Source organism: Dreissena polymorpha, chromosome 14 (assembly GCF_020536995.1).
Source record: "Dreissena polymorpha isolate Duluth1 chromosome 14, UMN_Dpol_1.0, whole genome shotgun sequence".
Lineage (NCBI taxonomy): Eukaryota > Metazoa > Mollusca > Bivalvia > Myida > Dreissenidae > Dreissena > Dreissena polymorpha.
The window spans coordinates 44,623,233-44,647,447 of record NC_068368.1 but is presented as its reverse complement, the minus strand read 5'-3'; the positions used below and the strand labels follow the sequence as shown (position 1 = coordinate 44,647,447).

Sequence of the window (24,215 nt, the reverse complement as noted above, 5' to 3'; positions counted from 1 at the left end):
AAAATTCTGACAACTCAGAATTAAAATACACATGTCAACACGCTGGCAAAAAAGATATAAATCGATCGTTGAATGGGCGCTTAAAACGTTAATTTGAACGGAAACAAAATATTAATGTCCCCACAACAACTATCGGATATGCAGAATGTGTTTTTGCTAATTGAAATCGGAAAAAAAACTATTGACAAAGACTGACTTGAACTAGAGGCATAAGCACTCGGCATTAGTTGCTACCCTCCCCCCAGCTGCTACCCCCCTCCAGAAACTCTTACAATTTTCAATTTCCACAGGTTTAACTGTTTCTGTGATAATATAGTTGGTTGCAAGCGAGACACATATTCTTAGAAAAAATACAAGCGATCCTATGAAAATATACAAAAAGAACTCTTTACACAAACATTGTAAAAAAGGTTAAATGTAAAGAGACCGTTTGCGAGAAAGTCATTTTAGGTGAGCCATAAATTTATTATTATCGGAAGAAAGATTGATGTCAACGAAACAACATCGTAACCGGTTTGCAATATCATTAATACAAATTAACTTACGTGTCTGCTTAACTAGATCAGTGGCTGCATGCCTAGAAATCTCTTGTTGTAAAACAAAATACGTTTTTAAATTACAAAAATCAAAATACATTCCGCCTCAGTAAGTTCAAGATTCTGCCACATCTGCATGCATGCAACTATCGTTTACCAAGTGTTAACTCTTTCAGTGCTGGAACCGAATTTTGAAGGCCTTTGCAAACAGTTTGGATCCAGATAAGACGCCATAGAACGTGGCGTCTCATCAGCATCCAAATTGTTTGCTATTTTGATAGTATTCTTTGAAAAAAAATGAATAAAATGCTAATTTTATCAATTCAGCAAACAACATTTTAGCAGACTACAAATTTCCCAGCATGCATAGTGTTAACGATTTCCTCCGCTACGGGTACCGAGATAATTTATTGTAAACTTTAAGAGACAATTTTGTGCAGTATGCAGTAAACAGGTCATCATTAAAAACAAATAAGATAATACGGCATGTGTAACGCGTTTCATGTTTCGTTTACAATTACGTTGATAACTACCATAGTAGCGTTTCAAATACGCTTTCTGGCTGTGTTAAGCGTGAATAGCCCTGCGGTTGCAAGTTCGTTATGGCCGCCCATTGAACCAGGTTCCAATCCCGATGATGGCAAGAACATAATTCAATATTGTTATTGATATGAACATCACTGTATGTAATCACTATAATATGACTATGGTGTTATTTGCAAATAATGCATTGACATTTAAATAACGACAACAACAAAATCTGTCAACACGTCTCTTTAGTATCTAAGCGTATTGTCTTACTCAACGAACTGTCAACGTTGCGCGCGAAGTTAGCCGTAAGCAAATTATAATATGTCGTAGTCTATGAACCCAAGATGAATCGGTTTGCAAATGATAGTAAGTAAATGTGTAGTGGTCATGGTCGGAGTATACTGCCCGGGACTGTTCTACTTCATCACTGTCATTCCATCGCACGTTGGTGTCAAGCCAAGTTCGATGTTCAAAGAAGGTTCGCTTGTTTGTACTACTAAAAATTGAGTTGGAATAATACAATCATCATCATCATTATCATCATCAACAACAACCGTAACACCAAAAATAAAATAATCATAATCAACATCATGATCATCATAATTAGTTTTACCTTCTTCTTAGTAACCACGTCGACGTTTGTTAAAGACTAGTACAGTTTTCATCAAAATGAATAGAAACGTTAAGGTACCAAAACAAGAGGATCTTTTGAATAATCATGCAGATTATACTTAAGAATTATCACCACAAGATTAAATAAAATGATAACGTTTTTGTTTATTTAGCCTGATTAAATAGCACTTAGGCCTAAATTAAAATTAAGTTTGTTTGCCCTTTACCGACCGACCCACTTTTTACCCCCCGACCCAAAATTTTTTTATTGCGATTTCTGAAAACGTATTTTTTTATTTTCGTATTCGCCGATCATAAAAGAGCCGACTACAATATTTATTCGTGCACGTTATCCCTGTCCATTCTTATCGCCCCTGACCGATCTAGGTCGCTGCGATGGTTGGCATTTCATATGCCCCGATAGACAATCCCAGAATCAATAAATTGACCGCCGCCATATTAGCTATTACGTCACCCGCTACTGAAAACGTTACTGAAGAATTCGGCAGATTACAACGTTATCATAGTGTACACCCGTTTTATTCCAATAAACAGTACTTTAAGACCGAGGATGGCTTTTTTATTGAATAGTACATATCTTTGTTTGTCTAAACAGTTACCATTTCGTTATTAATATTTCCATTGTAAGTGTCATTTTAAAGGTAATATACACATCTATAGCCGAAATGAAGTTTGTGATTCTAAAATTGGTCCGGAAATATTATTTAGCGGAACTCTGTAAGATTTCAGGTAAAGTTTTTTTTTAATTAAAATTATGTATCTAGTTAAGTCTAAAACTAAAGTGGTTTTTAGCAATCTTTTATTTAAAAATCGTCTCAAGCTAATACAAAAATATCTAGCCGGAAATGATTTTTGTGATTTTAAATGAACAAGTACCGGAGTTATTCGTTTGCAAAACTGTGTAAGATGTCAGGACATGTCATACTCTTTTTTTATTGAAAAGGACATATCAGCTTTTGTCTATAATTTTCTTATTTTTTTATTAAAATAACGTTTTACATGTAAAATCAAAATTTATTGCCTGTAATAAACGTTGTTTGTGCTGTTCTCAATATTTACTTAACTGATTTAATTATTGATTAAATTTTCTTAATAGCATCTTAATTCACGATTGAAATGTTCAAAAATAATGAGCCTTAAATAAACTTAAATAGTTCCTATTGTGTTCTCTAGATTTCTCTTAACGTATGTCTTTATTAAATATTAATGTCAGGGACCTACACAAATAGGTCCATGTCCATGCTGTGTTAATATGTGTGGAAATATGTTTAAAAGTACGCCGGAGTATGGCCGGGTGCCTTTAAGCGTATTCTCCGCACCCGGGGTACATGGTAGTATACTTCAGAGTAACCGGGGTACTTTTAAGTAGTACCTGAGCCTACAATTACCAATTAAGCAAAAAATGTTGGCAGGTGAAAGCTAGATTATCTAGGGGTTATAGAGCACATAAGTACAAAGTTTTCGTATAGTTAGTCCAAAAGAAAGTTTCACTAACATAGCCGAACATGATGGTAGTTAGGTCGACTAAACGTTAGTTTTGTTTTCTAAATTTTTCTTTTACGATTGATTACCCTTAATAAGAATATGCCATGACATGCAGAAATCTTTCCACTCTGTATTTAACATTATAATTATATGGTTTTGGTCAATTTGAAGTCAGTTAAGTAAAGTTGATCGATTGTTTTTTTATTAGCCGGATTTTTTTCGAAAAAATCTCGGCTTATAGATTGATGTTGTCGGGCGGGCGGGCGGGCGGGCGGCGGCGTGCTCGAAAATGTTAAAGTTCTTATTTCATGGTATAACTTTGGTATGCTTGGACCTAGAGTCTTCAAACTTGACATGAAGGTTGGCCAGGATTAACAGATGACCACTGGTCATTTCAAGGTCATTCATTTGAAGGTCAAGGTCACTGTGACCTTCAATATAAAAAATGTTAAAGTTGTTATAACTTTGGTATGCTTGGACCTAGAGTCTTGAAACTTGACATGAAGGTTGGCCATAACTAGTTAGTAACCACTGGTCATTTCAAGGTCATTCATTTGAAGGTCAAGGTCACTGTGACCTTGAATGTAAAAATGTTAAAGTTCTTATTTCATGGTATAACTTTGGTATGCTTGGACCTAGAGTCTTCAAACTTGACATGAAGGTTAGCCAGGATTAACAGATGACCACTGGTCATTTCAAGGTCATTCATTTGAAGGTGAAGGTCACTGTGACCTTCAATATAAAAATGTTAAAGTTGTTATAACTTTGGTATGCTTGGACCTAGAGTCTTGAAACTTGACATGAAGGTTGGCCAGAACTAGTAAGTAACCACTGGACATTTCAAGGTCATTCATTTGAAGGTCAAGGTCACTGTGACCTTGAATGTAAAAATGTTAAAGTTGTTATAACTTTGGTATGCTTGGACCTAGAGTCTTGAAACTTGACATGAAGGTTGGCCAGAACTAGTAAGTAACCACTGGACATTTCAAGGTCATTCATTTGAAGGTCAAGGTCACTGTGACCTTGAATGTAAAAATGTTAAAGTTGTTATAACTTTGGTATGCTTGGACCTAGAGTCTTGAAACTTGACATGAAGGTTGGCCAGAACTAGTAAGTAACCACTGGACATTTCAAGGTCATTCATTTGAAGGTCAAGGTCACTGTGACCTTGAATGTTATTGTTGTTCATGTATATGCATGCATTCAAAACATAACACAAGGTTTGCTCATGCCTTGAAAAGTACTTACATTTCATTTTGACCTTTGAACAATATTTCAGTAATTTAAGTATTGCATTGACAAAAACACGAAAGGTACTTTCCTGTCATTTAAATCAAAAATCCGGCTTCAATGCGGTCATCTCCGACCGCGGAACTCTTGTGTTATAGTTATTTTAGTGAATATGATCGAAAACTTATATTGCAATACCGAAAATCAGGGTGTGGTTCGCCCAAACACGTAGGGACGTTAGTGCAATTGGGTTGGTGAAAACAAACAACTTTTTTACGCCTTTTTTGTAAATTAGGCAAGTCCGAGGATCTGACTGTCAGAAATATCTGGCATTAGATAATTCTTGGTGGTTTTTAGATTATGTTATATGGGACAGGTATTGGTTATATTCACGGACATGCGAACATCGGCTTTAACTACGGGCGGCCAAGATCTACGCTGTCCGCTATATGTCACCTCAGGTTTCGTGGTCTCATTAGCGGATTGGGTATCGCCTATCCAGACTGCGCAAATGCGCAGGCAGGTCTGAAGCTTCGCTGGTCGCATATGGCATAAGACCAATTTTCGCATGACGCGAGTCAATTAAGTTAATTTGATAAATTAATTATTGTAAACTCTTACTTGAATGCATTTCGAGTGAATAATTTATAAAAAGGTAATAATGTGTACGTCAAGTAATTTCTTATATTTTTTTAATGAATGTGTGAATTTACAAATTAACCATGTATATAACTGAGTATAATGATAAATGTTCTGACCATCATTTCGTTGTCGTTCGCGGTGGGTTAAGTACGTTTTATTAAAACATGTGTATACCAACTGCTAGTAATTTGCAATATGGACACTTCTTGTTGGCAGGAAAACGTTTTTGAATAACGATATAAACACTCAGCATCGTGGAGTTTATCCGTCTGCAAACTATTCCAAAACCAAACTAAAAATACACCATTCGTGGAAAAAGAACAGTGAGTCAGTGAGTCATGAATTAAGGACAACAATGTTGTTATTGTTTCAGCAAGCGACGGTTTCCGTTTTTTAGTGGCCGCCACATAAAACGGATATGATAAATCTGTATATATTAATGGGGCTTGTTTACTGATTTTTGACCTGGTTTGAAGTTTGTAATTAAATGCTTTATATTGATTAATGTAAACATCGGAACTAAAGAGCTTCAGTATAAAACAAAATTCCTTACCTGGACCCGAACCACTGACACTTGGAGTAAACGCCTAGCGCTTTAACCACTCCTTCATCCATGCTGATATAGTTCATGGCATATATTATACTTTGTATAAGCATTCCTCGTAATGTCACAAAATATAACGATATCAATTCAACTTTCTAAATTATTCAATCGTATCGCGTTTGTAACTCTTTATACATTTCAGGTTTTTAAATCGCCAAAAGATGCATATAATTGATATTTAAGGGCATCATAAATGTTCAGTACGAGAGGTGCCCAATTTCATGACGAACAAAACAAAAATATGAATAATTTATAATCTAAATACATTTTATTTTGCAACAAATGCTCAATATGAGATTCATGGCAATTGTAACTTATCCTGCAACGTTTTGGCCAAGATTTCAACGTCTTGTTGATGGTTGTTTGTTCCAATTTGCGCCATTTGTCCTTCAGAGCTCTTTTTGACCAAAAAGTGAGTTTACGTGTCGATTTTGTAAGCGTCGTTTTTGTATCCCCATATACCAAAATCCATTTGGGCCGCATCTAGAGACTTAAGTCCATTCTTCGGGTGTTATGAACTTAATGTTTTGATATTTGTTTTAGAAAACAGTGTTTAAATGGTGGCTAGATGCACTATCCTGGTGGAAAGTCATGACGTGTTTATCCTCCGGAAAGAGTCTCGGTACATTCTTTCGTATAAATTGTTTCAGAACTTTATTGATATAGTATTCTGAGTTTACCTTGGTCCCTTTGGGAATTATTCTGATCACTGATTTACCTCTGGACGATAAAGCAGCACACGCCATGAAGCCACGGGCAAACGCATCACGTTTTACAAACTTCAGTTTATCGCCAACGTTTTCTCCCATTCTGACATAACATACTCTTCTTCTCCCATAACTTCCACCAAGATAAAACATCGCTCATCAGATGTAACAAAATCTCTCCACTTGCCACATTTAAGCTTAAGATATATAGCTTCCAAGACCTGGCCCTGCGCTTCTGAATCTGTGCCATGTTGAGCTGATGAGCCTTGAACTTCTTCCGTAGTTTTGCTTTCACAACATGCCTAATGATGTAGTATACTGTTCCCTTGAACATTCCTGTGTCCAATGCCTTTTTTCTCTGGGTCGGCGGATTGATTTTAGAGATCCACCTTCGAATTTTGCATACGACGTCAGGCGTGACCTTATATGGACGTCTACTTGAAGTTGAATTTGTAGCACCACCAGGCGTTGTTCTGCGCTATACAGTAGCGTCATGTCGAATATTCCGAATACTTCCCAAAGAAATAGCATGGTCCATCATTTTAGTTCATTTGAATGCTTCTGTAACTGCATTTGCATCTCAAAAAGCCTAAAACAATGCCCTTCACAGCTTCACTAATTTTCTTATAAGGCATGTTGAATAATATTGACAAATTGCATGTTCATTGAAGTATAGTATTTAACAATCTGCTAACACAACAATGGTTCGAGAAAACCCTGGATGTACTTGAAAACACACGGATTCCTTTTGTTCATTTTGAAGGCATCTCTCGTAGTACTGTATTCTTTAAAAAAAAAACTACAACGAACATTTTCAAATCTGAAACATTTTATGTTTCATTTTTTATTCAATTTATCAAAACGTGAAAATGTCCCTTTAAAATGGTCCGGAGTCCAAACAGATGTTTCTTCATGTACAAACTATTTTTTTTTACTTACATATATTTTTTCTGAGGCCCTTACACCGCTAACAAAGTATCCGCACTTATTTCTATTTACACGAAAATGTATATGTTTGACTATAACTTAAGTCGTACTGAACAGTTCAATATGAATGTATTTACCCAAATTAAAACTCGCAAATGACATAAGAACACTCAGCAAATACGTAATTGCGGGAGCTATAGCTTGCAGCATTTAATTTTTTGGGATGATTTGGATATATTTCGTGGACCCGACGAGCAGTATGGGAACAAACATGTTTTAAATTGCTTTCATTTTAACGAAGTATATGTTTCTTAAATTGTCCATCGTTTACTTACTACCGCAAGTCACTTGGCTAAGTAAGAAATGTTTTTTTTTAATTCTTCACCATTTCGAGAACAGAGCCGGGGCCTTTCAGATTGGGAAAAGTCGCGTCGTTTTTTTTACTTAAATTGTGAAATTGGTGTTGTATTTGTTTGCTTACAAATTTTAATAAAAGTCACCAAGTGAATGAAAAGTTTGAAGCACTCACAGTAAAATGTTTCAGTGTAATGTGATATCTTAGAACCCGTATATAATATCTAGCATATACTTTCATTTGAATCGGCTTTTTAAGTTTTTTACATTCTATAAATTATCCTTATACCCAGTATTCATTCCATGAAAATTACTGCACTCTCGAACACAACCCCACACAAACCCATAGGTAGATATCAATTTCATTTTGTGCAAAAAGCTAATGTACACTAAACAGCACCCGCTTGTAAACACATATTTTTAAATAAAGACAAATAGAATGAAAATTATGATGAATGTGCACATTTTTGTTTAACATTATAACTTGAAAACCTGTAATCACAAATTAATTCTGTTAAAATCTATTCAAACACATAATAAATTACAGGCATTTAAACACACACGAAGGGTACCGCACAAGCTAATTTGGGACGACACTTCACGCACATTCAATAAAACCGTTTCATAGAGCGCAGTTTCTACACATGTACGGGCCGCTTTATAGCAATCGCAATTTTTTTCAAGTATCACTTGTCATTTCAACTAAGACTAAGGGCGTAAATGGTACAACGGCCGGAACGCACAAGGCTGTATTGTTTATTTCGCTTACAGCCCATTTGTTACTAGGATCTTTGACTAGTAAGTCTTAAACAGTCCACCAATCCCAACCGTCAAAGTGGTGTACGTGCGAATGTAAACTTTCGACAAGTTTAGCCATCTTGCAGTAGGTTAAGTGCAGAGGATTGAAATTGGTTGGCGAACGGTGACAAGCTTCTATCATCGACGAGAAAAAAGTATGTTCTTTAAATATATTGTGCTTAATTAAGAGGAATATATTCAATAACGAATATGTGCATACACCGCTCTTAATTATATATGGACTTAATGATGTATTGCATGCGTTCGCTCATTAAATGACTGTTTTTACGTGAATATCCGACCTCGTGGAGTAATCTTCTGTTTAAAAAAGGTGTCTGCACAAGAATTATTGTTGTAAAGGTTGATTTATGTGCGACCTTTTTTCAAAACTGGTTGTTGTAATTAAGCGTTCAATATTGCGAGATATGATTTTAAACAAAATGTATATGGGAAGTGTTAGGAGTCATTATCAACAGCTGTGAATGACATATACTGTAGTCAATATTTTGGAATAATAGGAGGTGCGCAGTTATGCAAGCGTCTATAAACTGTCAAATTAGTCCGCCATTTTGTTTAAAACAATAAAGTACATGTGGTTCCGATTTCAAAATTATTTTTTTTAAGACATGTCATGCATGGTTTCATATCACATTCGGTTTAAACATAAATTTTATAACTATTTTCAGTAAAAAGAAATTAATTTACGAGTTTTTAAAATTGTTTTGCACAGGAAATAGAAGATATTTTCGCATTCTGTCAAAACAATCAAATTGATGGCGGACAGTGTTAATCTTCAATGAAGGTCAAAATGTAAACTTCTGTTCGATTGTGAATACGATCTAAACAAATTAAAAGCACAGCATCTCTTGTGCTTTGAACATTTTGTTTTTATTATTATTTAACGGAAGCTTTCAGTTTGAAATGGATAACAGTTTTTAAATGAAGTAAATATTTGCACATTTAATCTACTTTCGCTTTTAACCTGAAGTTAGAACTTAGATGAAAAATTGAAACGATTTATTTTGTTTAAATTTGGTTGTCACAGTCAGTCAAATGATTTCTATAGCTTCTTAAACGGTTTGCTTTACTGTTCATTCATTCATTCAAGTGAACACTGATTTTTATTAGTTTTATACTTACTGCAAACCGAAGTAACAAAAACCCATGCATGATAGTTTATACAATTACATTGGCATATCATAATTTATAAATATCTTGTTACAATAAGTGGTATTGATGTGTTCCTTATTGTAGATATTTTATTAACATTCAGAGCAATTAACATCATTTATTGAACACATATTTGATGTAATAACACACATGCATGCATTTGATATTAATATATGCAAGAAAACAGCAAACAAGATATGGTTAAGCTACATAGGACTTCTTACACTGCAACAGTGCTTTAATACCAGTGTTATAAATATTCATAGACTATTAGTGTATTTAAAATATAATTTCTAAAATAAAATAAAATAATTTTCCTACCTACCTACCCACCTGTAAAATATAGGGTCGGTAAAGGGCAAACCAACCATATTTTAATTGTGGCCTAAGAGATGAAGGAAGAAGTGCCTTAAAACAGCATAACACGTGTCCGATATCAATAAGGTAAACCAGCAGACTCCGTTTTTAAAGCACAAAGAAATTATCAGAAGTTATAAACTTGCAATTATAAATATTTACTAGTCGCAAAATTCTGACAACTCAGAATTAAAATACAAATGTCAACACGCTGGCAAAAAAGATATAAATCGATCGATGAATGGGCGCTTAAAACGTTAATTTGAACGGAAACAAAATATTAATGTCCCCACAACAACTATCGGATATGCAGAATGTGTTTTTGCTAATTGAAATCGGAAAAAAAAACTATTGACAAAGACTGACTTGAATTAGAGGCATACGCACTCGGCATTAGTTGCTACCCTCCCCCCAGCTGCTACCCCCCTCCAGAAACTCTTACAATTGTCAATTTCCACAGGTTTAACTGTTTCTGTGAAAATATAGTTGGTTGCAAGCGAAACACATATTCTTAGAAAAAATACAAGCGATCCTATGAAAATATACAAAAAGAACTCTTTACACAAACATTGTAAAAAAGGTTAAATGTAAAGAGACCGTTTGCGAGAAAGTCATTTTACGTGAGCCATAAATTTATTATTATCGGAAGAAAGATTGATGTCAACGAAACAACATCGTAACCGGTTTGCAATATCATTAATACAAATTAACTTACGTGTCTGCTTAACTAGATCAGTGACTGCATGCCTAGAAATCTCTTGTTGTAAAACAAAATACGTTTTTAAATTACAAAAATTAAAATACATTCCGCCTCAGTAAGTTCAAGACTCTGCCACATCTGCATGCATGCAACTATCGTTTACCAAGTGTTAACTCTTTCAGTGCTGGAACCGAATTTTGAAGGCCTTTGCAAACAGTTTGGATCCAGATAAGACGCCATAGAACGTGGCGTCTCATCAGGATCCAAATTGTTTGCTATTTTGATAGTATTCTTTGAAAAAAAAAATGAATAAAATGCTAATTTTATCAATTCAGCAAACAACATTTTAGCAGACTACAAATTTCCCAGCATGCATAGTGTTAACGATTTCCTCCGCTACGGGTACCGAGATAATTTATTGTAAACTTTAAGAGACAATTTTGTGCAGTATGCAGTAAACAGGTCGTCATTAAAAACAAATAAGATAATACGGCATGTGTAACGCGCTTCATGTTTCGTTTACAATTACGTTGATAACTACCATAGTAGCGTTTCAAATACGCTTTCTGGCTGTGTTAAGCGTGAATAGCCCTGCGGTTGCAAGTTCGTTATGGCCGCCCATTGAACCAGGTTCCAATCCCGATGATGGCAAGAACATAATTCAATATTGTTATTGATATGAACATCACTGTATGTAATTCTCTATAATATGACTATGGTGTTATTTGCAAATAATGCATTGACATTTAAATAACGACAACAACAAAATCTGTCAACACGTCTCTTTAATATCTAAGCGTATTGTCTTACTCAACGAACTGTCAACGTTGCGCGCGAAGTTAGCCGTAAGCAAATTATAATATGTCGTAGTCTATGAACCCAAGATGAATCGGTTTGCAAATGATAGTAAGTAAATGTGTAGTGGTCATGGTCGGAGTATACAGCCCGGGACTGTTCTACTTCATCACTGTCATTCCATCGCACGTTGGTGTCAAGCCAAGTTCGATGTTCAAAGAAGGTTCGCTTGTTTGAACTACTAAAAATTGAGTTGGAATAATACAATCATCATCATCATTATCATCATCAACAACAACCGTAACACCAAAAATAAAATAATCATAATCAACATCATGATCATCATAATTAGTTTTACCTTCTTTTTAGTAACCACGTCGACGTTTGTTAAAGACTAGTACAGTTTTCATCAAAATGAATAGAAACGTTAAGGTACCAAAACAAGAGGATCTTTTGAATAATCATGCAGATTATACTTAAGAATTATCACCACAAGATTAAATAAAATGATAACGTTTTTGTTTATTTGGCCTGATTAAATAGCACTTATTTTGAAATCGGCGAAAAATTGCTTTAATACGAAAGCAGTATCCGTTTGATAAAAATGTAATATTCACCAATAGGTTGATTAGATAAGTAACCAAAATAATTAATACATTTGAGTATTTACATACCCATTCAACTATTGTTCCAATTATATATGTAATTTTGACATGCCGTGGTGTATTGGATATGGTGTCACGGGATCTGGAGTTCACGGGTTCGATCCACACTGTGAGAGCTTTCTTTAGATCTACCCCAGACATCAAGTACTGGTTCTACCCTGTCCCAAGACTCATTAAATAGTCAAATTGCATCGATGCTCCAGAGGAGCCCTGCATTTAAAGGGGAAGAAGAATAGAAATGATAACATAGAGTAGAAATTCAGTTTTAGTTTCCATTCCTTAACAGTTATTTAACCGATTCATCAGTGTTTGACGAAAGCATTGACGTCACACAACCATATATAGTTGTGAACTAAAGAAACGCGACCGTTCATGTTTTTGTCAAATTAAACTTTTAAATCGTTGTTTGTTCATTAATAAGGACAGTAATAACAATATGATATTGAATAAATTGAATCAAATAATTTAAAACTAATCTTATTCGATTAATTGCATACGGATGTCATTAAACTAAAAACTCACCGAATGCGACTGGCCTTTTTAACCAGGTTTTCCGAAGGAAAAAACTGGTTATTAGATTGGCGAATGCGGGCGGGCTGGCGGGCGGGCGGAACAAGCTTGTCCGGGCCATAACTATGTCGTTCATTGTCAGATTTTAAAATCATTTGGCACATTTGTTCACCATCATTGGACGGTGTGTCGCGCGAAATAATTACGTTGATATCTCCAAGGTCAAGGTCACAGTTTGAGTTCAAAGGTCAAAAATGGCCATAAATGAGATTGTCCTGGCCATAACTATGTCATTCATTGTGAGATTTTAAAATCATTTGGCACATTTGTTCACCATCATGGGACGGTGTGTCGCACGAAAGAATCACGTCAATATCTCCAATGTCAAGGTCGCCACGACTAAAAATAGATTTTTATTAAAAACAAACTTACAAAGGGGGTTAATTTTGTTTGTTCATTTCAAAAGTTCAGTTTGAGTTTTCTCCCTTTATCAGATTTTTTTTCACAATGAAAACCTGGTTTTGTGACAATTTTGTCCCTTGTAAAGCATATGTTGCATATGAAAACGTTCGAAATGTTCCTTTGCAAAAATGTAATATACATGTAATATCTTAATGTAATAACAAGGGTTATATATTTTGTATCTTTAAGGCTCCGGAAGTTGTTGCCCACGAGACTACGACTTTTGTAGAGGATGTTGAGACGTATGAAATACCATCGGCAAAAGAGCTGGAGAGACTTTCATCTACAGATCAGATGAATATTTATTGGACGTAAGTGTATTAAGCTGTAAAGTTGCATGCCTTCACGTCCGTCCACCCATACCTACGCACTTCCCAAACCTAGTGTAATAAACTCCGCTTTCACTACTTGGTTGATCTCCCTTTCTTATAATTTTGACAGAATTATGGCATTTTTCTCCGAAACATAATGTCTTGTTTGAACATTTGTATAAACTCCTCTTAAACTATGGGATGAGTCTCGATTTTCTTATAATTCTGACAGAATTAGGGCATATTTTCCACTACAGAATGTCTTGTTTGAATATTTTGTGTTTTACACTCCTCTTTGTTGGATGGATCTCGCTAAATGTTTCACAGATGAATAACCTTAACGTGAAGATGCTCGTAAATAAAGGAGCATGTATTTGTTATCATTTTGCAATGAATTATGTTCATTTGTTTGGTTTGGTTTCTCAAATATTTAATGTTTGGTGACACAATTCTAGTGCATACAGAAACAAAGGTATCGTTAACGAAATATATTTCGATCGTTTTGTAATTTTGTAAACATTAAATACTCAGGAAAGAAGTTGCAAACGTATTTAGCAGTTTGAATGTTATGTATTGTGTGTTACATTGTGGTCAATTCGACATACATGCTATCGGAGACCACTAGCGTCTGCTATGATTCATAGCAGATGCTAGTGGTCTCCGAAAGCATGTATTTTAACTCATTTTTACAAATAAAGAAATGAGACCATATCAAAATACTTTATATCCGCTGGGATATTCAGTTTTGGCGGTATCTGATTGTCCGTTTTACTGCATGTTTGTAAATCACGAACCAAACCAGCCGCACTAGGCTAGCTCAGTTAATAAAGCTCCGGACTTTCACCGTGAGCGTCGCGAATTCTAAATCCAGCCGGTCATTTATTAACTTGTAATTACGGGATTTAGCACAACTTATTTGTGCGTGCATTTCCCATTAGTAGGGAAGCTGTGAGTTGCCGGGATACGAATGCGCACCTATATGAAAAGCTATGATTATTGGTGTTAAGTGTGAGTTGGTTTTTAACGATGCATATAATGGATATTTTTAGCATAGTAAATGTTCAGTATTGCTGTTTCCTCACACATATCATAACTACAACAAAAGTTTGCAAATCTGAAACTTTTTTTTTCAATTTTATCAATTTACCAAAAACGTGAAAAAGTCTCTTTAATGTCAGCGCTCCACTTGATATCAACAGTTTCAATGAAAAAATCAAAGAATACACATGTAAGTCCACAGTTAAGCGCTGCAAACGTTGTACAATTGCACCAAGTACTAATGGTTTTTACAGCATATTTCTGTGCCATCATCATTATAATGATTGTCATTTCATGGTCTGTCATTACAAACACTTTTCACTAATTTTCGGACATTCATTTTCGGATGTAAAAAGAATATCATAATTGTATTTGTTTGAAAATCTGTGAGCAGGTCGTTTTAGCAGTGCTCTTTATTGTTGCCAGACACAACCATCTTCCGATCCATTAACAGCCCGAGTATGCTGTAACACAACCCTTCCCTGGTGGTGTGTTTTTCTTGCAGCATAGAGCATGTCTGGAAATAAAATTCTGCGGTCAATATATATGCATGGCGAAATGAATTGTGCATTCTCGTGAACGATAATGAATCGTATTTCACACAGATTTTTTTGTTCGAAACGCAATATATTTATTTAATTTAATAACTATGGAATCCTGATAGTGCCATCTATAAACTCGCCCTTCTTTTATCAAGGGCGACACACGACGCACGAAGCGATACTCGATATTTAAAAATTAGAATGCGACAGTCGCCCTTTTATATGCAATATCTCGCCCTTTGAACACGACCGTCGCCCTTTATGAACGCGACCGGCGCCCTTTTATAGGCGAGATATCGCCTATAAAAAGGCGACTGTCGCGTTCTCAAAGTGCGAGATATCGCATATAATAGGGCGACGGTCGCGTTCATAAAGAGCGACGGTCGCGTTTGTAAAGAGCGACGGTCGTGTTCAAAGGGCGAGATATCGCATATAAAAGGGCGCCGGTCGCGTTCATTAAGGGCGACGGTTGCGTTCTTAAAGTGCGACGTTCGTGTTCAAATGGGCAAGATATCGCATATAAAAGGGCGACTGTCGCATTCTTATTTTTTGAAAACGCGACAGTCGACAGGCGTTATTATTACAGCGATATTTGAACAGTACAAATATTGCGTGTCGCCGCGACTGTCGCGCAACATATCGAGTATCGCTTCGTGCGTCGTGTGTCGTGGTCTGAATTCTTTCATCAAGGGCGACATACGATACACGATATTTTGCGCGTTAGTCGCGGCTACGCACGATATTTTGTGCGACAGCCGCGGCGACGCACGATATTTTGCGCGACAGTCACGGCGACGCACGATATTTTGCGCGACAGTCGCGGCGACGCATGATATATTTAACACGATATATCGTCTTTTGGGCTACCTACACAAGTGCGATATTTCGTGTTAAATGTCTCGCAAAATGTCGTGTATCATGTGTCGCCCTTGGTGAAAGAAGGGCGAGATTATAGATGGCACTATCCGGATTCAGTAAATAACTCATATGGCGCACAATGCAAATCATTGGCGCTTGATCGTATTGTTTCTACGGTAATAATTGCTTTATGAAGATTCTAGAGGCCGCATGTATTACCCATTGGTCTGCATATTTGAACAAATTATCTCATTCGAGTTTGAAACTGGGTCATGTAGGGCCAATCCTTGTGGAACTTGTTTATAATAGTTTGACCAAGTTTTATCAAGATTGCACCAAAACGCGACCTTGAGAGTGGTTATGAGCTATGAGTTGACTATAACAAGTCAAACAATACGATTAAGCTCTGTGACATACTGTTTTATATTGTATGCACCATTACTTCCAGTAACTCTGCTTTGCAGGTACATAAACCGGCTACAGGTTCTTTGCAAGGACGTTATCAGAGTCGGCAGTCTCAAGGACGGAGGCAAGGAAATATGCGTTGACAAACCGTACAAACCAAAGGCGCCTTGTGTCGTGTATTCATTCGGGTAACCTATCGCCAACTTATCAATAGATCTCTACGCTAAATTAATTATCTTGCATTTAGCGCTCATTCCGTTACTATGACACTGTTTGTTTTTGTAGTACTCCTGTGTTATATCAGGGACCCGTAAAGTGCTGGTCGTGAAAGATTTGCGATTGATTGGTGCTTTGGACTTTTTGACAGAATCACCTAATATTGTAGACAAAATCACCATAAAGTTTGCCTCATCTGTGCAACAACTTATATATTTCAGCATCAATTATCAGTTTGATTTCGATTATGCCACGGTGGACTTGTTTGGCTGTGATGTGTACGCGTTCGATCCCAGGTAAGATTCTAAGTACCTTAGAAAACCATATATACCGCAACCTTGCATAACGCAACCATGTAAAACATGCACCCTTTTTTAATTGAAGAAATAATGAAGCATACTATTTAAGCCAAGAAAACTAGCAAATCGGACCGAAAATGGTCGGCATTTTTATATTGCGCAATCAATGCGGGCATTTCAACCGTTTAGCAGTGGAGCGATACAGGGCCATCATGACCCTCTTGTTTTGTAAAGTAAAATGTTATTATGTTTAATTGTATAAAATAACGATTTACTGTTTAAATTAATTATAGAAAAATAATAAATTTGCTATTTTATTATTATATTGTGTAGTAAGGCAAGAAGTGTTCACTAGAAGCCTTTTGTAAGAAATATTTTTTCCCTTAAAACTTTTTGTCAATTAGTTTAAAATAATTGGATACAAACTATAAATTATATACATGTATATATTTCTGGATGATATTAGCGTTCAATATTGCAGATTGATAATTCTCAGCAATGCTTATTTCATTTAATAAGGTCGCTATTGTATATGGTTGTTTGTTACTATTTATAAATTGACTATTGACAGATGAGATATTTTGTTTCGAATGCGCGTTTCCTAACACCCTCCATCAAAAACACGCAATTGGATTTCATGTTTCCGCGAAGTTATTCGTTTTTCAAACTCGGAATCGCAGCGGCGTTTCTAGCCGAATATATCAGAAGTCATAAGCTGTCACCACGTGCGCTATTAAATCTGATAGTTACTCATCACAAGATCTTTCCTCGACGTTTGATGTCGCGTAACAAATTGTAAAATATTGGGCTCCACGTCGTTAATAAAATAACGCGTCTGCGTTCAGCAGCCGACATTACCACAACCTTTAGCAACGGAAGTAAATTGTTATGTAGATACCGTCCGAAACAATGTCAACATAGATTTACTTCAAATATTACGGCCGCAGTAAAGATAACAACAAAATAATTCAAATCGAACGTGTTATGGAAAAAAGGAACAACTAAAACTACAAAGAATCGATTGCAATTCGTTTTTGTATAATCGTTTTCCTGTCAAATACAAATTGTAAAAAACATAAAATGATCATTATCTTTTGCCCAGTACATTTATCTGGCTTTTGAGCCATTTTCAACAAGCAAATGACAATTTCCTGAAAGTACCAAACTCGTATTTATCACATGCTTAGCTTTCCAAACTGTCGAATGATTATTTTCTCACAGTATTTGCAGTAAACGTATTCTCTCCAACATTTTAAATTTCACTGGATCTAGCTATACACTGTTTGCGCCCAAAAACGCTAAGTCTGTTACGACAAGAATTTAATCAGTGTAATGCTGAAACCGGTCATGTGTTTATATTAATCAATCTCTTGCACGACGGTTACGCTGTATGTGAGAGCAAGGGACGACAACTGTGCATGAATATTGTATATTAATGTGTACGCGAGCATTTGAATGTTTTGCTTTGTAATATTCGCAGCATGAACAGAAGTACGTCGAGAATTACGGAGCACATTAAGTTTTACAAATGGGGCTTGGGTGGAGAAGATATGGTTAACAACTATGGCTGGCCAATCAAAACGCTGTCTTCAATACGAAAGGAGCTTGGCCATACTGATGTAAGTTATACCCTATGTATGTTGACATTCAAAAGCTGTTTTGATAATTATCAAACCTGAAATTTTAGCTAAATTGCGTCGAAAGCCGAAGGCTTATTGAAACGCTCTCGAGTCCGCTTCCAGGGTAGAGCCAGTACCTGGTGCCGTTGGGTCTAAAGAACGCTCCACAGTGGGGATTAAACACGTGATTTACCGGTCGATAGGCGCACACTATACACTATTCGCTACGCCACGGCGACCTTCATTTCTTTGCATAATGTACCAATCCGCGATTGCATACAGGTGTCAGATTGTAAAACCTTTACATCTTGTATTATGTTTACTATTTCGTACGAGGGAGAGATATTCCGATGAGGGCCATCAACCACTAAACGAACACAAATCGATCCACTTTGTGTTTGTCAAATTGTTTTATCCAATAGTGTGATGTAACTGGATTGGATTTTGTGATCACGTGCAATTATTGAAGTGATTAACTGAAATGTAGACAGCTAGATGTTTATTTCAATTCTTGGTTACGAAATAGCTACCGGTTAATTACATGTCATTTCCTGGTTAACAAAAATTATTTTGATCTATTACAACTCACGTGTTGGCTACCAAATATCTACCGGTTTACTACAAATCGCTTCTTGGTTACTGAGAATCTATACGTCAATTCATTGCCTCTGTACTAAATATTCATTGGTCTTTTACAACTCACTTAGTTGTTACCAAGTAATATACCGGTCTATTATAACCCAACTCAACTAGTGTGTTTGTTCTTTTCAGAAACCTATCGATCTTCTAAAAATAGACATCGAAGGCGATGAGTGGCATGCTATTCCTCAAATGATCGCATCGGGAGCGCTAGATGACGTCAAGCAAATCTCTATGGAAACGCATTTCCTTTCTGAGCGACCATCATCACCGAAAAACTGGGGCAGCATTCCGCTTCCCGGTCATTTGCAGTTATCAGCCCTTAGACAGTTATACGATGCGGGATACAGAATTTTTATGCGGGAAAGGAACATGTGGTCTCATCAACAGTGGCCTTCGATTAGAGGATTTATTACAAATGTCAACGAAATTTCATTGATAAGGCCGGTAAAAAAATAGAAGTAAAGTTCCATCTGCTGTCAGCTGTGGTATTTGCATTGATTGTATTATCGTGTATGTTGCCATTGTTTAGCTTTGTTTATGTATGTTACATTTTGTTGCACTTTTGTTTTGTTTAAACATTTTAACTGCGTATTTAAAATACGTTAATGCCAATTTGAAATATTGGATAAAATGCCTAACATTGAAACTTCCTTGCGGCTCGAATATGATCCACTCTGAATAACACGCTAACCGACTACCCAGTTATTCATTGGCTTAAAAGTGTTGTATATTTTGATAACGTTTTTCAGGCGTTCCTTGATATGATTTTTTTTGTTATTCTCGGAAGACACGTCTGATATTCGTATATATTTGTACCCAACTCTCACTTATGCAGTTTGTTTTGCCATTACATTGTTATACATTTAGGACTTTGCTTTCGAAGGGTGCTACACTTCTTAACTTATATACCAGTCCGATTTGCTACTGAGCAAGAAGTATTTGTATAATTGTTAACCTGTGCTTCAAATTGGAAGACAATGAAATTCGCATTCTTCGATTACATGCTTAAGGATGGATCAATTGTATACTATACGCATTGTTTTAGTTAGATTATCTTAGCGGCATGATAATGTAATTTATTGCTGCTTTCTTATGTAATAAGAAATCCGAATTTGTTTTTTTCTCTATTTATACAAGTCATCGGAGGCGGTAATCACGTGACAACAAGTTGGCGACGTCTATGTCGCGACGGGGTTTTCGCCGTTTTTACCCGTTATCACTTTTATAAAAAAAATGACGCTCACTTTCAAGCCATGTCAGCAAGAGAGTCATTAAGGTTTATTTCGAATTAATATTCTCTCTAAATCTCGACCTAAAGCGATAATATGGGCATTTTTCAATGTTGAATTGAGCTGAAAAGAATTAACAGGTCAAAGGAGTTTATATTCTATATTTTACGTTACTCACCCAGTCATATAAGCCGAAATGATCCGTAAAACAAAATTATGTCTTTGTGTCGAATGAATTAATCTGCACTTAAACTAAATTTAGATTCACATCGTACATGCATGATCAGTTGTCAAACGAAAGTACGGTTGATATTCAAATGCATTATTTTTCTCTTTCCGGGATATTGTTTTAGTATGTTGATGCTGCATTAACAAATATAAATGTATATGAAGTGAAAACACCAAAAATAAACAACGGTTGCGATAGACACCTCAAAACTGTTAGATGCCCATAATATCACTTGAACAAGCTGCAAATTTTTTTAGCGGAATCACAAAATTACAGCCCCCGTTAAGAAAATTCTTAGCGTGTAAAGTTGAGATATCGAGCGAATATTAATACGAAATAAGCACCAATGACGTTCTTGTTGATATGGCTGGAAAGTGAGCGGCATTTAAAACTATTCTAATTATCTTATGTTTTATTTATGCATCATGTTTACATAGTTTGTATTAATACAAATAGTAAAGACAATGAAATGTTTTTTGATGAACCAATATTTTACATGTAGACATGACTGATAAACATACTTTATATGAATAGCATGTCATATTTGATATTAAGCTACAAAACGACGGAAATCAAATAGTTTTTTGCACGTTTATAATTATATGTTTACACTGCTTATTTACACTTTTTAATAGACGTTCCGTTTTCGGGACGCTTTATGGAAAGACGCTTGGCGGATGGAGGATGGCTGGGCGGTTCGGCGCGCGGTTTTCCGCTCTCTTAGTCGTACAGCTATTTCAGATTTGAGTCTCCTTTTTGATACGGGCGTATATTTTGGTCCCTGGTCCTGTTGTTTATTGGTATTCTAGACATGCATGTGTATTGATAATGCGTCTGAAGTATTTATCTGTAAATATAGGACTCGTATATGCAGCTATCAAACAATTAGGACTGACAGACCAAAGTTTTTCGATCGCATGACAACCAATAATTGATGTTTTCCGTGTAGTTATTCTTTTATATATATATGGGCCGTGCTCTGTGAAAGGGGCTCCGCACAGGCTAATCAGGGACGACACTCAACGCCTTAACGTGTTTTTTGGTAAGAAGATACTTTCTTGAAACGAAAAATAACATTAAAGCGGAAAGTGTCGTCACTTATTAGCCTGTGCGGACTGCACATGCTAATCTTGGACGACACTTTACGCACATGCATTAAACCTCATTTTCACAAAGCACGGCACATATTTATAAAGCTCGTCAACGCTGACATTTTTTATGTATGTATATATATCTTCAGTTATAGTATCAATAAAATCTGTGACGTGTAATTCTTAAATTTTCAACCATGTCAATTAGTAGCGTCGTTCCTTTAAAAAATATGCATAATTTCAGCCTTATATTTATAGTAAATACACGGATTTATAATGGCATCAAAATGCATTTATCAAATAATCAGCCCAAGGTTATTTGATTCTTATATAAGCCGTGTTTAAATGTGGAAGACAGAATATATTCCAGCATTTAATATAAAAACCTGGTGCCTTCTCCTGTTCACTATATTATATTTTGGTTATTTATAATGCAGCTTTAAATTTGTGTAAGTACCGTTATGAGTATCACTTGTTTAGGTTGTTGTTTAGTGGAATCGGGTTGAATAACACTGTTGTGATATAGTGAATTCCTAAAACACGTGCATGAACAAACCCGAAAATGGAAACGGGAATCAATTCAAGCGGGTATTTTTGCAAGCATAATTAGTTCACGAGTATCGGGTTTATATTTTAGGGTTATAGATGTGTAAATAATTAGCTATAATTAACGGTTGGTGTCTTCCAGACATTGGATTTTCATTTTGAAATTTGCGTTGGAACAATTAACGTGTGCCTTGTAAAGATACATGTAATTGTTTAAATATAAATTACTATGTACAGGTAAGCTGATATTTATACAAAGGAAAAAAAAAACTTTGTAAATAATATGTTTTAAATACCGAAAGTCGTATGAAAATTGATTTGGTTCGACTGGTTTTAAAGTGGAACTGTTTAACTTGTTCTGTAAATAAAATGAAGAGAACTGTTGCTTTATTTTGTATGAAACATGTTCAATGCATCACCAAAATACACTAAAAACGACAGTCCACACAATTTGACGCACATATGAACAATATCATCAAACAAGAATATATCCACATTTGGCTTCCTGTGACGCAACCTGAAACACTGCCCGGATTCCTGTCGAAAATCAGCATACGTCGCCTTAGGAAGGTGTACTCTAAAACATTGCTCAATTGTCTGGGATCCGCACCTTCAAACAGCATAAGACAAAGTTGAAAAGATCCAAAAATAATAGGCGAGATTCATCACTGGAGACTTTACCAACAAAGCTCCTGGCTGCATGAAATATGCCAAAACGTATAAAGATCTCACCCCTCCAGGAGAGAAAAAGGCCAACAGACTGATCTTCTTTAAGGTGGTTGAGGTTCTGGTACCAGAAATGTGAAGCCAAAACTTCCTTACCCAAGTCCGTCAATCTAACCGTAGAGTTACCCCTACGACTTTCTCAGACCTTAAAGCAGATAACATGGTTGAACGTTACTCTATCAAAAACTCAAAGTGTTTCATACCAATCGAGTGCAAAACCCCACTATATAAGAACTATTTTTCCTAGTACAGTAATATAGTGGAACAATGTGGAAGAAAGTGGTGCGCGCAGGCACAGTTGGCTGTTTCAGGTCAACTGTCCTACAGTCGGAATAACCGCCCTCTCTACAATTACGCCGACGCTGAAAGGCTCGGAAACGTACCCATCCAGATCCAGACATAATTGGTTGATTTTGAACTACATCATATCATTTGTAGTTTTGAAAAATATTTAGAATTTGTGTCAACACAATAATAAATATGTCTTTAAAGTGAGGCAGTTCGGCGACATCGATATTTGCAAATAAATGAAAAGTTGTAATAAGCGCCTTTTGAATGTTTACCAATAAGAGTGTTTCATTGTGTTAAGGTAAATAACTAAAAAAAAAACACATACAAAAAAGAAAGTGAAATACATACCTGCTTGCATTCTTAAGCAGTGAACTAAATCCAACAATTTTAATGGTGAACTAAAACGAAAAAATATAGTAGATTTTTCATATCACAACAACAAAAATAACGACGAGCCAAACACTAAGCTAAGGGGTGATTACCCTACCAAACTGATAACAAAACAATACTAGCGACACAAGATGCTATGGGGAGATTTCCCTACTAACTGGTTACACACCATTAGTATGTGTTGCTTTCATAACATTTACGGGTTACTGATCTATATAACATGCCAATAGTTCATATTCTGCACGTTATAATTCAAGCTATTCAGCAAACTTATCTTAAACAGACAATGTAACAAGAACACATGCAAAATGTGGTTCAAAGTGTCAGGAATTATTTACATTAAAATACATGATTTTACAACAAATGTGATTGCATACTTTGTTATCTATTAGTGGTATATCACCTGTTCAAATCCGACGTTGAACCAACAATTGTGATACATCGGCTATCTCCGGACTCCTCCGTAAGATAGAATGATTTATGGAATCAATCGTCTGCTGATCCAATGTGACGTTGAACATACCTTATAATAATCCGATGCGACACAAACCAGGGCTTAGGAATAGACACTGCTTTCACATGTTATGGACGGCGATCATATGTAAATACGTGAACATTGTACTATTTTTTATGTATATTGCTAATACTATAAATACCCAGAGGAACAGATGTAAATG

At 35.8% G+C, this 24,215-nt stretch overlaps 2 protein-coding genes across 14 annotated transcripts in view; one reads left to right on the top strand and one right to left on the bottom strand.

The window, feature by feature from the left end:
* LOC127858369 (uncharacterized) overlaps positions 1-24,215 on the top strand; it is a 275,468-nt gene that overhangs the window by 11,985 nt on the left and 239,268 nt on the right. For 3 of the 12 annotated variants that reach the window (XM_052395451.1, XM_052395440.1, XM_052395448.1), the window contains exons 2-3: positions 13,296-13,417; positions 16,320-16,448. The exons of 3 other annotated variants lie outside the window; for them this stretch is intronic. In XM_052395451.1, coding sequence (XP_052251411.1) covers positions 13,296-13,417; positions 16,320-16,448 — 251 coding nt within the window. Of the gene's footprint in view, positions 1-13,295; positions 13,418-16,319; positions 16,449-16,697; positions 16,773-18,255; positions 18,395-19,165; positions 20,406-24,215 lie in introns of all 12 variants that reach the window. 6 more of the 12 variants (XM_052395450.1, XM_052395439.1, XM_052395445.1 and 3 more) reach the window with 4 other exon arrangements.
* Positions 1-24,215, bottom strand: part of LOC127858365 (zeta-crystallin-like) — a 274,122-nt gene that overhangs the window by 66,376 nt on the left and 183,531 nt on the right. The gene's annotated exons all lie outside the window — the stretch shown is intronic.